At 29.6% G+C, this 13814-nt stretch overlaps 2 protein-coding genes across 2 annotated transcripts in view; one reads left to right on the top strand and one right to left on the bottom strand.

Moving 5' to 3' along the window:
• Positions 1–5148: 5148 nt before the first annotated feature.
• On the bottom strand, positions 5149–9220 carry LOC145597090 (protein FAR1-RELATED SEQUENCE 5-like). Its single transcript, XM_081653264.1, has 4 exons — positions 9127–9220; positions 7278–8272; positions 5282–6077; positions 5149–5165 (listed from the first exon to the last, which is right to left on the bottom strand). The coding sequence occupies exons 1-4, from the start codon at positions 9218–9220 to the stop codon at positions 5149–5151; spliced, it is 1902 nt and encodes a 633-aa protein (XP_081509390.1).
• A 1237-nt stretch (positions 9221–10457) lies between these two features.
• Positions 10458–13814, top strand: part of LOC145597088 (protein neprosin-like) — a 7822-nt gene continuing 4465 nt past the window's right edge. The window contains exons 1-2 of the mRNA XM_081653263.1: positions 10458–10562; positions 10657–10740. Of these exons, the coding sequence (XP_081509389.1) occupies positions 10458–10562; positions 10657–10740 (189 nt within the window). The remainder of the gene's footprint in view (positions 10563–10656; positions 10741–13814) is intronic.

Here is a 13814-nt window from a genome sequence, read left to right as displayed (position 1 = left end):
CATGAATTAAAGCAAAGGAAGGAGGAGAGATTGGTAGCAGCAGCTGGTGGTTTAGATTGGGTTCTACCACCTATTCACAAGATTCCAATTCAGATGAAAGACAAGATTGTGTGTAGGAATTTGCAAGAAAACAAGCCATTGTATCTAAAAAGATTGACTGAACATGAATTATACATGTGTGATTACTTGTTTTTTATGCACTATTTTGAGCAGCTTGAGTTAGATCCTACTGGTGAGGATGAGGGAGTTAAGAGGCGTAACGACAGTCTTTACGTAAAGGATATAGGTACTGTTATCTGTCAGTTTCCCACTGAAGATCCTGAACAGAGTGATCTTATTTTGGTAAAGGAGGAGTTCTGTTCCCTTCGTCCGTCTGAGTGGGTTAATTCTGCTATTCATGATACTTGGGCTACTGTGCTCAACATTGAAGAGTGTAAAATAACTGACAGAGGAATTTTTCAGTATAAAAGATTTGTTTTTCAAACTGAAGTTGCTGTAAGTTTTTTTTTCCTTTCTTTACTTCATTCAGAAACCAATTTTATTTATAATATTCTGTATTTAATATATTTTTTTGTTTTGTAGAATGTTACCTGGAGGTACTTAGAAAAAAGGGCAGTTTACAGAAAAGAAGTTGCTAACATAAAGGAAAAGGAGGCAATTTTGAAAACTTTGAAAAGCCCAGTGGAGTATAATAAGTTTAAAGAGAAATTGTTAAAAATGGAGATGGATTGTACATTGAATATGCATAGAGGTGAGGACATTTATGACTGCATTAGCAAGTGGGTTAGGCGTTTTCCTTCATTCAACATAGCCGAAGCCGATTTGGTAAATTTTTAACTTTATTTCTTCTTTATATATTGTATATTCAGGAATAAGCTAAACCTAGTATGATTCAAGCTTTTATTAGTCAGATTTTATATTATTTTAAGTCAGGAATTATATTACTATAATCAGGAAACAATTTATTTATGTTAGTAATTAATTGTGTTAGTCAGTTATAAAATTTTGTAAGTCAGGAATATAAATGTTTTACTCAGATAATATGATCTTTTAATCTGTTATTTGGTTCTTTTATTCAGTTAACAAATGTATTACTTATTGTGAAAATTATGTTTTATTTATTTTGCAGCTATTCTTTCCCATTGCGTTCGATAATCATCATACTCTGCTGGTTTTCAATTTCATTGATGGTATTGGTCCAAGAATAGATTGGATAAATAACAGGACTGATATTGATCGAGATAGATTAAATGGAATAGACAGAGTGCTGGTAAGCTAATTTTAAATTAAATTTGTGAAAATTATATTTTTAGATGCTTTTAAATTTTATAATTTATATATTTATAATTACAGATTAGAGCTGTTGGTATCTTTCTGAAAAAGCATGAACATCGACATGGTGACACAAACTTGGAAGAATTGGAATGGCATGAACCTAAGTTTACATGGCAAACAAGCCATGAAAATGAGGATTGTGGCCTTTTTACATTAATGTGTATGAAAAAGTACAATGGTATATCTGGAGGTCTTGTCGACTTGAAATATGTAAGTATTTTTTCTCCTTTGTTTTTGGATTTATAACTATTGTTTTTTAGTGTTCTTATATTGTTTTTTATATAAATTTATAGAAGCAAAATCGGAAGATATATAGATGCCAACTTGCTTATCAGATGGCTACTAGAGAAGAGAATATTTTGCGGAAGAAATTGTGGAATGATTGCATTGAGTTTTCAATTAACAAGCTTAAAATTTGGAAAGCTCAACCTGTAAGAAAGAAGCTAGAGGCCAAATATCAGAAAGAAAAGGAAGCCATTGAAAGGGAAAAAGAGAGGCAGTGGAAGTTGATGCAAAAACAAAAAGAAAAAGATGAAAAAGAGAAGCAACAATTGGAAATTGATCAACAACTTCAGAAAAATGAAGAGGAAGAGGAAGAGGAAGATTAGATTTTTTTTTTTTTTTTTTAAACAATTAATCATACATGTACATATATATTTTTTTTTTTTGTAGTTAGGCATTATTTTTCTTTTGTATAGATACTTATAAATTTTTTTTATATATGTATATATTTTCTATTAAATCCGTTTTCTGTTAATCATACATCTATATATTAGTCATATATTAAAATACTTGTGTCAGAAATTAATATCAAATTTTAATTTTAAAAATTTTAAATATCAAACTTAAAATGAATAAAATGTTTGTCATAAATTAAATTACTCTTCTCAGAAATTACTTTATTTATTTTAGCAATAAATTTCTTTTGGTTAAGAATAAAATTTTGTTGGTCAGGAATAAATTTGAGTCAGTCAGCAATAAACTTCATTTAGACAGGAATTAAGTTGAGTTACTCAGGAATAAACTTGAGCTAATCAGAATTTAGTTTTTTTAAATCAGGAATAGAGTTGAGTCTATCAGGAATAATTTTGAGTTAATCAGGAAATAGATTTTTTAAATCAGGAATAGAGTTGAGTCTGTCAGAAATAAACTTGGGTTAGTCAGGCATAAGATTTTTAAAGTCAGGAATGATATTGTGTTAGCCAGTAATACAATTAGTTTACTTAAGAATAATATTCTAGAAGTCAAGAATTAAGTCAGGAATTAAAATTCGATTATCAGAAATTAAAATGTAATAGTCAGTAATAAACTTGAGTTATCACAAATTAAATCAGGCATGAAATTGTGTAAATCAGGATTAAAATTAGTTTAGTCAGGAATAAAATTAGATTTTTAAAGTCAGGGATAAACTTCAGTTACTCAGCAATAAGATTTTTAAAGTCAGTAATAAAGTAAGGTTAGTCAGGCATAACATTTATCTAATCAGAAAATAAAATAATTTTTTTCAGAAGTAAAATCAAACCTCAAAATGGCAAAATATAGTATTGTTTAGACAAGAATAAACTTGAATTAGTCAGGAATAAACTTGAGTTAATCAGGATTAAGATTTTTTTAATCAGGAATAGAGTTGAGTCAGTCAGGAATAGAGTTGAGTCAGTCAGGAATAAACTTGAGTTAGTCAGGAATAAGATTTTTATAATCAGGAATTAAAATGAGTTAGTCAGTGATACAATTAGTTTATTTAAGAATAAGATTCTAGAAGTCAAGAATTAACTCAGGAATTAAAACTCGGTTATCAGAAATTAAAATGTAATAGTCGGTAATAAAATTGAGTTATCAAAAATTAAGTCAGGCATGAATTGTGTAAATCAGGATTAAAATTAGTTTAATCAGGAGTAATCAAACCCCAAAATGGCAAAATATAGTATTGTTTACAATTATCTTGAATAATAAAATAAAAAATTTGAAGATTGACTTTATGATAGGAGAAGGCAGCAATAGGGATGAATTAAATGAGTTGTGGATTAGGAGTTATTGTTCCAAACTCATTTGGATCTCTTGTTGCTGTTCTTCTTCTTTCAAAATGTCCTCTAATTCTTTTGTTCTTCTTTGGCCTTCCCTTTGTTTTTGGTCGTTTTGGATCTTTAACTGTATTTCTTCTTTCTTCTTCTTCATCAAGTTCACGAATTTTTTTCTTCATTTGTTTGGAACACTTTCCTTACAGATTTGTACATTTGTTCCAAAGCATCATCACATATTTTTGATGCTTCTTCATTCCCTTGGCATAAAAAAATTCTTTGTTATTGATTGCCTCCAAAGAGTGTTTATTAATGAATAATCTGTGGTTGAATTTCCTAATCAAAAAAATAAAAAAAAGATTACTACATTTTTGTTAGTAATAAGAATAATAATATTATAATATCAGAAATATAATTATTTATATTATGAAAATAAAAGTCAGCAACGAGCTATGTGATAATATTTTTATTTTCTGTTTCAGCCATAAATTTTCTGATAAAATTGATATTATTCCTGATAAATTTTAATTGTCAGTAGAAATGTCAAATTATTGCAAAAAGTCTTAGAAAACAGAATAAAGTAATTTATTGCCTCATTGAAAATTCATTATAATGTAGAAAAAGTCATTTATTGCATCATTAAAAAGTCATTCTAATTTGACTAAGTTAATAAATTTTTCTGTTAAATTACAGATTAATTATTACTGTTCATACATAACTCTTTTCTATTTAAAGGCTGTTCTAAATTAAGTTTTTTCTATTAAAAGAGTTATATTATAACAACCTCTATTGTGTTCTATAAAAGGTGCATTCTTGTAAAAATAACTTATAATTTTCTTCATCTAATCTATCATCAAAATAATGGCTGATTTCTACGCAAATTAGGAGAAGTGTACAATTATTGTTAAACCAATTGATCGCATTAGTATGGTAAATATATTACATTAACTTTTAAATTTATAAATTTGTTTTGTGTTTTTAGTAAAGATTAAATGATATCAAAATTGATTTTTTTTTCTTTCAGGGTCTTCCTGATGATTGGAAATTTTTTCTTCTGAAATTCAAGAACTTTGTTAGAGTCTTTGCTGGGAAGAATGGCAGAGAAGATAGACATTGGGAAGTAAGAGTCTTAAGCATACCAGAAAATACAGGTTGTGGTGGTATGTTGATTGATCGTGAATGGGAAAACTTTGTAGCTGCAAACAACATAGTTGTTGGAGACAGACTTGATGTTTATCATGATCATTATAACATTTATATTAGAATTTTTAATGCTGATGGTACTGAAAGGCTTCCTAATGAAGGAGGAAGTGGTACCAATGTATAAGTTTTTAAATATTTATATCATTTTATGTGTAAAATAAATCTGATTTTATATCAGAAATAATAATAAATGTATCAGTTATTATAATATTTTGTTCATGAATAATAATATTATAATATGTTGTTCAGTGTTCATTATGTTCAGGAATTAGATTGTTTTTTTCATTTATTAGAGTTGTTTTGTCGGGAATTAAATTATGTTTGTCAGGTATTAAAATTTTTTGACTACATGGGAATTAGATTGTTTCAGGAATAAAAAAATTTCAATCAGAAATTAGTTATTATAAATTAGAAAGGATCAGGAATAAGGTATAGTTTTTCAGTTTTAAGATTTCTTTGGTCAGGAATTAAAATATGTATGTCAGGTATTTTAAATTATATTCAGGAATTAATCTGAATATATCAGGAATTAAATTGTATGTTTCAGGAATAAACTTGTTTCAATCAGTACTATTATTATCTTTTTCATGTATTATACATTAAGAAAATCTATGTCAGCAAATTATTTATGACAGTAGTTAAAATGTTTATCTCAGGAATAAAGATATTTTTTTTATACTAAAGAAACATGAAATAAATTTTAAAATAACAAAGTATGTACGTACCTAATTCACTGCCATCCCAAATGTTTGATTTAGCAAGCTTGGTCCAACGTTTCAGAATGTATCTCTCTGGTATAGCATGTATGCTGTACATTTGCATTATCTTGATAATGTGAAAGCACAGCAATCCAGTCTCTGTGAAGCACATACAAGAACACAAAAACTCATTGTTTTGAGTGTAATATATGACTTGATAGGTGTGCATATAATCTTCATCAAGAGAAACATCAAAGAATTTGACATATTGCATTGAAGTGGCTTTTTCTCTTGCATATGCTCCAAGACTTGTTTCAAATTCCAGCCTAAAATCCTTGTATAAGTTTAGAGTATAAACTTCAGCTGCATGTTTTAATATCTTTGTTGTTGTTCTTGGTCTCTCAGTAGTACATCTGAAGTTGTCACTCTTTTCAGTGCTTCTCCATCTTTTCACAGTAACCTCAAAAATATGAAAGAACTCCAAAAGCTTTGTGGTTTTGTTGGCCTTAAATGAAATTGCTCTGTTTGTTACTTCTACCCTTTGAGATGAAAGAATTCCAGCTGAGAAAATATCCTTGCTCAATGCTGTGCACCATTTATCTCGTAGACCATATAACCTATCAAACCATTCTTTTTTCTCTAGCCCATGTTTTTGAACCATCTTGTGCCAACAATCTTCAAAGTCAGATTCAGAATCACATCCACTTAAGCATTTGTGAAACATATTTTTGAATTCAGGATTTGTTTTTAGAGTACCAAAGTGTGAGACAAAATTCTTTTGCAAATGCCATAGACATAGCCTATGTCTTGAGTTTGGATAAACCTGCAACAAAATTAAAATTACTGTAGTCAGTAATATGACTATTATAATCAGAAATTAGAAACATTTAGTCAGAAATTACATAAATTATGTAAGATATTAGTATATTTTTCTCAGGCATAACAATATAAGAGTTAGAAATTAGCAATTTGATTATTTGTATAATCAGGAATTAAAACTATTTTGTCAGGAATTACATACTTTTCCTCAGGAATTAGATAACATAGGTAAAACAATGTAATAATAATAAAAAGGAATATATTTAAAAATTATCTTTTTTTTTAATATTTTTTATTTGTCTATAAAAGTATTATTTACTCATACATTTTGCATGTTTTTGTACTTTGGTATATTCTCTCTCCTACAACAAACTTTTTTTGCAATATTCCTCAAAAATGGAAAACAATTCTCAGTCTTCTACTTCATCAAACGATCCTCAATATTTGTCAAATATGCAAAACAATTCTCAGTCTTCTACCTCAACAAACGATCCAGAAGAAAATGCAATTGATAACTTTGAAAAAAAGTTAAATGAACTGTTGGATAGAAGAGATAGAATGAAGAATGGATTGATGAAGCTCTATGAAAAGGTTGAAAAGAATGAAATCGAAGAACTAAGCAAGAGAAAGAGAGCACAAGAGATATGGCAGGAAACCCAGAACAAAAAGCAGAAAGAAGAAGATCAACACAAGAAGGAAGAGAAAGAACAAAAAGAAGATCAAAAGAAAAAACAAGGTTAATATATGAGGAAGAACATAAAGAAGATTATGATTTTAGGGTTTTTTTCTTTATTTTTTTTTTCTGTTAATTTATAGTCACAATCAATATCATTAAAATATATGGAAAATATGATATGCTATTTTGTTTATGTTTCTGTATTTCCTGTTTTTATTATCAAAAGATTTATTTAGTAATGGTTTAAAATGATGTGGTTTTGTTGGTTTTTATTCATATATTGATTATTTTTTTTTAGTATTAATAATTTTTCGTCAGGAATTATATTATTTTAGTCAAGAATTAATATATTTTTAATCAGGAATTATATTACATTAAATTATGAACATGAAATATATATTATTAGTCAAGAATTAAACAGATATTTATCAGGAATTATATAATTTCTGTCAGGTATTGATCTGTTTTTTTCAGTTATTAAGTTATTCTAATCCAGGAACAATATATTATGAAGAATAAAATTCTTACCTCTGGTATGGCGTTACTCATTGCAAGATCCTGATCAGTGAAGATTGATTTTGGTTCGATTCCACACATCGACTTTTTGAAAATTTTAAGAAGCCAAACAAATGTGTCAGTCTTTTCGTCACTTATGAATGCACATCCAAACATTGTTGTTCTCCAGTGACAGTTTATACCAACAAATGGTGCACATATCAACCCATATTTGTTTGTTCTGTATGTTGTATCAAAGATTAAAACATCACCATAGGCTTTGAAATCTTCAAGCATTTGAGAATCACGCCAAAAATAGCTCACGACATTGTTTTCTTCTCCAAATTTCAGTCTATAAAAGAATGAAGGATCATTATCCGCTCTCTCTTGAAGGGTATCCAATACATTCTGCATGTCTCCACCTTCAACCATACTCATTTTCACCCTTGATACATAGTTTAGGTGATCTCTCTTAGTATGACCTACACATTCTTCTCCTCCAGCTTCATTGGTGATATAATTGTAAGCATCCATTGGTTTGATACCACTTTCAACCATGCTTTCAATTAGTTCACCCATTGGTGCTGATATTTGCCTTTCTGATCTTAGATGATTACGTTGAACTGCTATAACCAATTCATGATTATGTTCCAACTCATGTGTAACAGCTTCGAAATTTCCTTCTTTGGTTTTCTTGAAACGAATATGAGCTTTGCAACCAGTTCTTGTCTCATTTACCTCCCTATCTTTTCTCTTTTTTTCATCAGTTTTACCCAATATGGGTATTTCCGCTGAATTTTGTTCAGCTGCCATCTTCATTTTACCCTTTGTATGCCCTTCTTTAGAACACCTAAAATAAAACTCATACAATTGATCATTATTATCTCTTCTCTTTGTTGATTTTCTGACACTGAAACCAACAGTCCTTGAATGAGCTTTGTATAAAACAAATCCCTCATTGTAGTCTGATACAGTATAACCTGCTAGACATTTACTTATGTTTTCATCCTTCTCATATTTGTAATAATCTGCAAGAAAAGTATATATGAAACATATCATAATTTATTTTTGTCAGGAAATAAAATATTATACACAGTAAATAAATGTTCTTTAAATTTATGATACTTAAGTATTATCATGTCGTCAGGAATTACATTATTTAAATCAGGAATTACTAAATACTAGTCAGGAAATAAAAGATCTCAGTCAGGATTATGTTTACATTTAATCAGGAAATAGATAATATAAGTCAGAAATAATAATATTTGTATCTGATTATAATATGTTGTTGATTATTTTTTCAGGAATTAGATTATTTATGTCACTTATTAGTTTTGTTTTGTCAGGAATTAAATTTTGTATGTCAGGTATTAAAATATTATGATATCAAGAATTAGATTATATATTTCAGGAATAAAATTGTTTCAATCAGAAATAAGATTACGTTTGTCAGCTTTAAGATTTCTTTGGTCAGGAAATAAAATATGTACGTCAGGTATTTTAAATTTTATTCAGGAATTAATTTGAATATATCAGAAATTAAATTGTATGCTTCAGGAATAAACTTGTTTCAATCAGGAATAATATTAATTTAATTTCAGTAACAAAAAATAGTCAAAATATCAAAATAATGTTCGAATCAGAAATTAGATTATAATATTCAGGAATAAAGTTATATTAGTCAGGAAAATAGATAATTATATTAGACTTTAACCCATCTAATGTTAAAGCCTTGTTTAGAAGAACAATGGCAGAAATTGAGTTTCATAGAAGAGATTTGGCATTTTGGGATTTGAAGCTAGCCTCAAGTTTAGATCCCTCAAACAAGGAGATTGCTAAATTACAGAGTATACTTTTACAGAACATTTAATTATCTGTATACCTATTATACTTGCAGTATCTTCATCTCTTTTTGCATCATCTCTTTCTTCATTTATATTTTCTTCTAGAATAACATTATCTGCTGCATTCATCATTAGTGTTAGTATATTTGAATTTCAATCTGAAATTATCAAAAATAGTTTTGCATGCAAATCATAAGTTGAAATTGAATTCGATCGAATACTATAGTAAACTGAGTATCTGAAAATAAATTAGGCCTGATTTCAAATTATAAGTTGAAATTAACTACGATCTGAAATTTGATTGGCATTAATTGCTAATAATAAGTAGAAATTAACTCCAATTTAAATATGATCTGATATTAAATTGAAATTTAATACGATCTGAAATTCAATTTGGCTTGCATGCGAATTATAAGTCGAAATTCATATTTCAAAATCGGTATAATACAATCTGAAATCATGCGAATTATAAATCGAAATCAATATTATATGAAATTTGAAATTACATGCAAAGAAAATTATGAATTAGATTGTACCTTTTTCAGCAGTAATTGAGCTGCAAATTGATTCTATAGGTGAATCAGAATCTCCTTCAATCATCATCCTATTGTTTGATTTCTCCATGTTTTTCTGGAATTTGCAGATTTGAATTATATGAATTTTGCAGATTTGAATTTTATGAAATTTTGGGAAAATGAAGTGGTTGAATTTCAGTGAATGACGGCGATCGAAATTTTATGAAAATGATTAAAATGATGAAAACGACAAAATTAAGACAATTTTTAAAATGGCGCGCGGGCTTTGGTCGGGTTGGTCAGGCCCGCGCCTTTTTAATTAATGAGCCCGGACTCACGTGAGTCCGGTCTCACGCAAAACGTTCTGTATCCCTAATTGTATTATGTCAAATCCAATAATTCTTATACGTTGATAAGCATATTCACGTATGCTAAGGACCACTCATCGAGCGCCTATAGTTTCTCATACGATTATTTTTAGTTCAGTTCAGTTCAGCTCCCAATTTCCTTCTCTTATAAAATATTCAGTTCAGTTCAGGTCAATTTAGTCAATGAGAACAGACCCTTACAATTACTATGATAACACATGTGACATAAGATAGTCTAGTCAACATTCAACATTCAGCATATAATAATTATATCATGATATGTTACCATTTAAGTAGTATCATTTAATCTCAATAATTCTTAATTTTGGAAATGTTTCTCCTAAGCCAATCAATGACCATACTCTTGATTTCTTTACTAAATTTGTGATCTTATGTATATTCATATATAATATAATTGATATCTTATTTCTCTACTATAGCACCATAACTCATTTCTAGGAAAAGTTAGTGGTGGAGTTAGGAAGAATGGCTTCTTCAACATCATTTTTTGTGATTTTTTCTTTATTAGTTTTGTGTGGATTATGCGGCACAACGTTCTCTAACCAACAAGAAGTGAAAAAGACTATCCAGGTACATACTTTAGAATTCAATCTCTTCCATTCCATGGTTCTCTTTATATATGTATCTAGAATTAATTTGTTTTTAACTCTTTTTTCTTCGATAGACAAAACATGGTGTGTATGATTGCGTAGACTTTTACAAACAACCGGCGTTTAGTCATCCATTACTCAAGAACCATGCATATAAGGCAAGTTATTTTGTTGTCTACTGAATATAATGCATGCAATAATTGAAATATATTAACGATTATATTAATAGACTGTTTTTTATTATTTCATTAATTAATCTTTTGGTTAATTTATGACATGGTTTAACATTTTACGTCATTTGTGTACCAACTTTGATTATAGTTTTATAATAATATAATGTACCTTTTTTTTTCTTTGATGCAAAGTAAGGATTATTAGTATAATAAGTTAAACTATTTATGCTTCGTATTAAAAATGAATGTCAAGTTATCACGTAAAATATTATTAGTTTTAAGAAAAAAAATGTAAAATATTATTGTTTACGTAATAGGTTGTTTTTTATGTGCAAACGTAATAGGTATTATAAATATATATATATATATATATATATATATATATATATATATATATATATATATATATATATATATATATAGATAGATAGATAGATAGATAGAGAGAGAGAGAGAGAGAGAGAGAGAGAGAGAGAGAGAGAGAGAGAGAGAGAGAGTGTTTCATATGTAGTATCAACATTTTCATATGTTATCGGAAAAATTGATTTTAATAATTCTAAGTTTGCCGATTTTCTTTAATTAATCCCAATTATTGATCATTTAGAATAATCCCAACTTTAGGGAGTCCCAATAAGTCAACAAAAGTTAGCAACTTGTTATACCAAACAACGTGATACATGTCGTCAAGTCGTGATTAATTTTATATAACGTTTTATTTTGTTTTTTTTAAATAATGTTTTCATCAGATAACCGATCATTAAGACTATTAGAAGAAAACACACCAAATAATCGGAAGTTGGGAGTATTTAATGAAAATCGGTCAAAGTTGGGCCTATTAAAAACCAATTTTTCCTATATTATTTAGGAAAAATTGCTCCCATTAATTATAATTTGAACTTTGCCTCGTCCGCCCAAATTAATCCGAACTTTCGATTATTATCTATCACTGCCAACTTTAGGGGGTATTAATTTTTATTGCACCCAACAGGTCATCCAACCTGATGTAGCAGGTTACTTAGACAAGTGTCAGCATATGATTGACTAAAAAAAAAACCACAAACCATCATGCCCAGCCCGGAAAACACCACAACCCCACCCCCACCCCGCCGGAAAATCGGCCCCTTCCCCGCTGCCGGAAACCGCCGCCCAGCCACCCCTTCCCTTCCCCCACCCCCAAAACCCCTCCCCAGCAGCCCAGCCACCTGCGAATCCCTCATCCCCCTCGAAAACCCCTCCCCAGCAGCGCAGTCACCCTCGAAAACCCCTCCCCAGCAGCCCAACCACGAAATCGGTGACGCCCAGCCACGAAATCGGCGACACCCTAGCCACAAAATCGGCCACAAATGGCCTAAATCGGCCGGTTTAGGGTATTCAGCCCCATTTTCGGCCATTTGTGGCCAACATTGGCCATTTTTGGCCATCGGTGGTGGTGGCTGGTGTGGTGTGCGTCGGTGGTGTTCGTGTGGTGGGGGTGCTGCTGGGTCGGTCTTAAGTTTTTTTTATTTTTTATTTTCTTTGTTTTACTCAACCAATTACATATTGACACGTGTGCAAAAAAAATCACAAATGTTTACCTGATTTACCGGTAGCAAGTCATTTGGGTGCAATAAAAATTAATACCCTCTAAAGTTGGGAGTGATAGATAATAATTGAAAGTCGGATTAATTTGGGCGGATGAGACAAGGTTTGGATTAATGGGAGCAATTTTGGCATATTACTGGCGACGTTTGTCATTTTTGGCATTATTATGCTCCTTCCTTAATATAATACTGGTTACGTTTGTCATTTTTGGCATTATTTTCTTCTGTTGGTTACGTTTTAATGATTTCCTAAATTAAAATATATCTTTTAACTCAATATTTCTCATATTTACCTATTCACATTGCATAGTGTTCGTATTACCAAATTATTTAATTAATTCCAAAGCAATTATTCTCATTTAAAACTTCCTCCGTTTTTTCTATTTACATCACTTTTCTGTAACGAAAATTTCAAATTAATTGCATGATTTTCCTTTTTTCTTTTAATAAATTTTCTCTATTACTCTCCTACATCAACTTTATTTATTTTTTTCACTCTATCTCTCTCTACTCTAAAAATTGGCAAGGAATGTGTTAATTATTGTGGAACGAAATGATGTATTATTATAAGGGAGATTGATTTCATGCGTTGTGAATACGGAGTGCTAGCTTATACGTACTTGCTTTGTTTTTTATTAGTTGACACAATTTTTACAACATTTGTCAACATCCTATTTTAATGATTAATATAGCTAATTATTAATAAGTATAAAAATAAAAAAAAAATTAATATTATGAAAATATATTTTGAGACAGTTTCATCAAAACCCCGGACAACTATATTTTACTAGAGTGCACCCGTGCTCATGCACGGGATTTATGTCGTATATATATTATAGAGGAAAAAAATAGTAGAAGTGATAGTTATTAGTTCCTAGTTATTAAAGGGTGGTTATTGTTTTTTTTTTTTAATAGAGGAATTGAGTGATATGGGTAATTATGAGTAAAATGGTGGTTATTGGTTATTTTTTCCCAAAAAAAAAATAAATAAAAAAATAAGAAGGGCTAGAATTGCAAGGATGGGAATTTGGAGTGCTGTAAATGAAAGATGGAAAAAAAAAACTCTGAAATTATATACTACCTCCGCTTCTTATTACTCGCAACAAAGTACAAGATTGCGGAGGCCGAGGCAAAAGATTGAAGGGGGATTAATTAAGGGGAGGGGTAAAGTATTAGGGGAGTTAAAAGGGAGGGAAAGAAAAGTGGTCCATGTGAAGGAGAGAGAAAGTGAGGGAGGGAATCTTTTTTAGTGGGGATTAGGAGTAGTAATGTTGTGAGTTATAAAATAAGTAAGGGTAAAATTGTCAATTTATAAGAAAATACCTACCATAAAAGGAAAAAAATAAGTTGTTGCGAGTAATGTGAACCTTCCAAAAAAGGAATTTGTTGCGAGTAATAAGAAGCGGAGGTAGTATAAGATTGTATGTAACTATAAATGACAAAATCTAATCAAAATGTGAAACTGAGGAAGTACTACAT

The sequence above is a fragment of the Chenopodium album genome, chromosome 20, assembly GCF_948465745.1.
Source record: "Chenopodium album chromosome 20, dcCheAlbu1.1, whole genome shotgun sequence".
In the NCBI taxonomy this organism is placed as follows: Eukaryota; Viridiplantae; Streptophyta; class Magnoliopsida; order Caryophyllales; family Amaranthaceae; genus Chenopodium; species Chenopodium album.
This window is presented reverse-complemented; position numbering and strand designations above follow the sequence as displayed.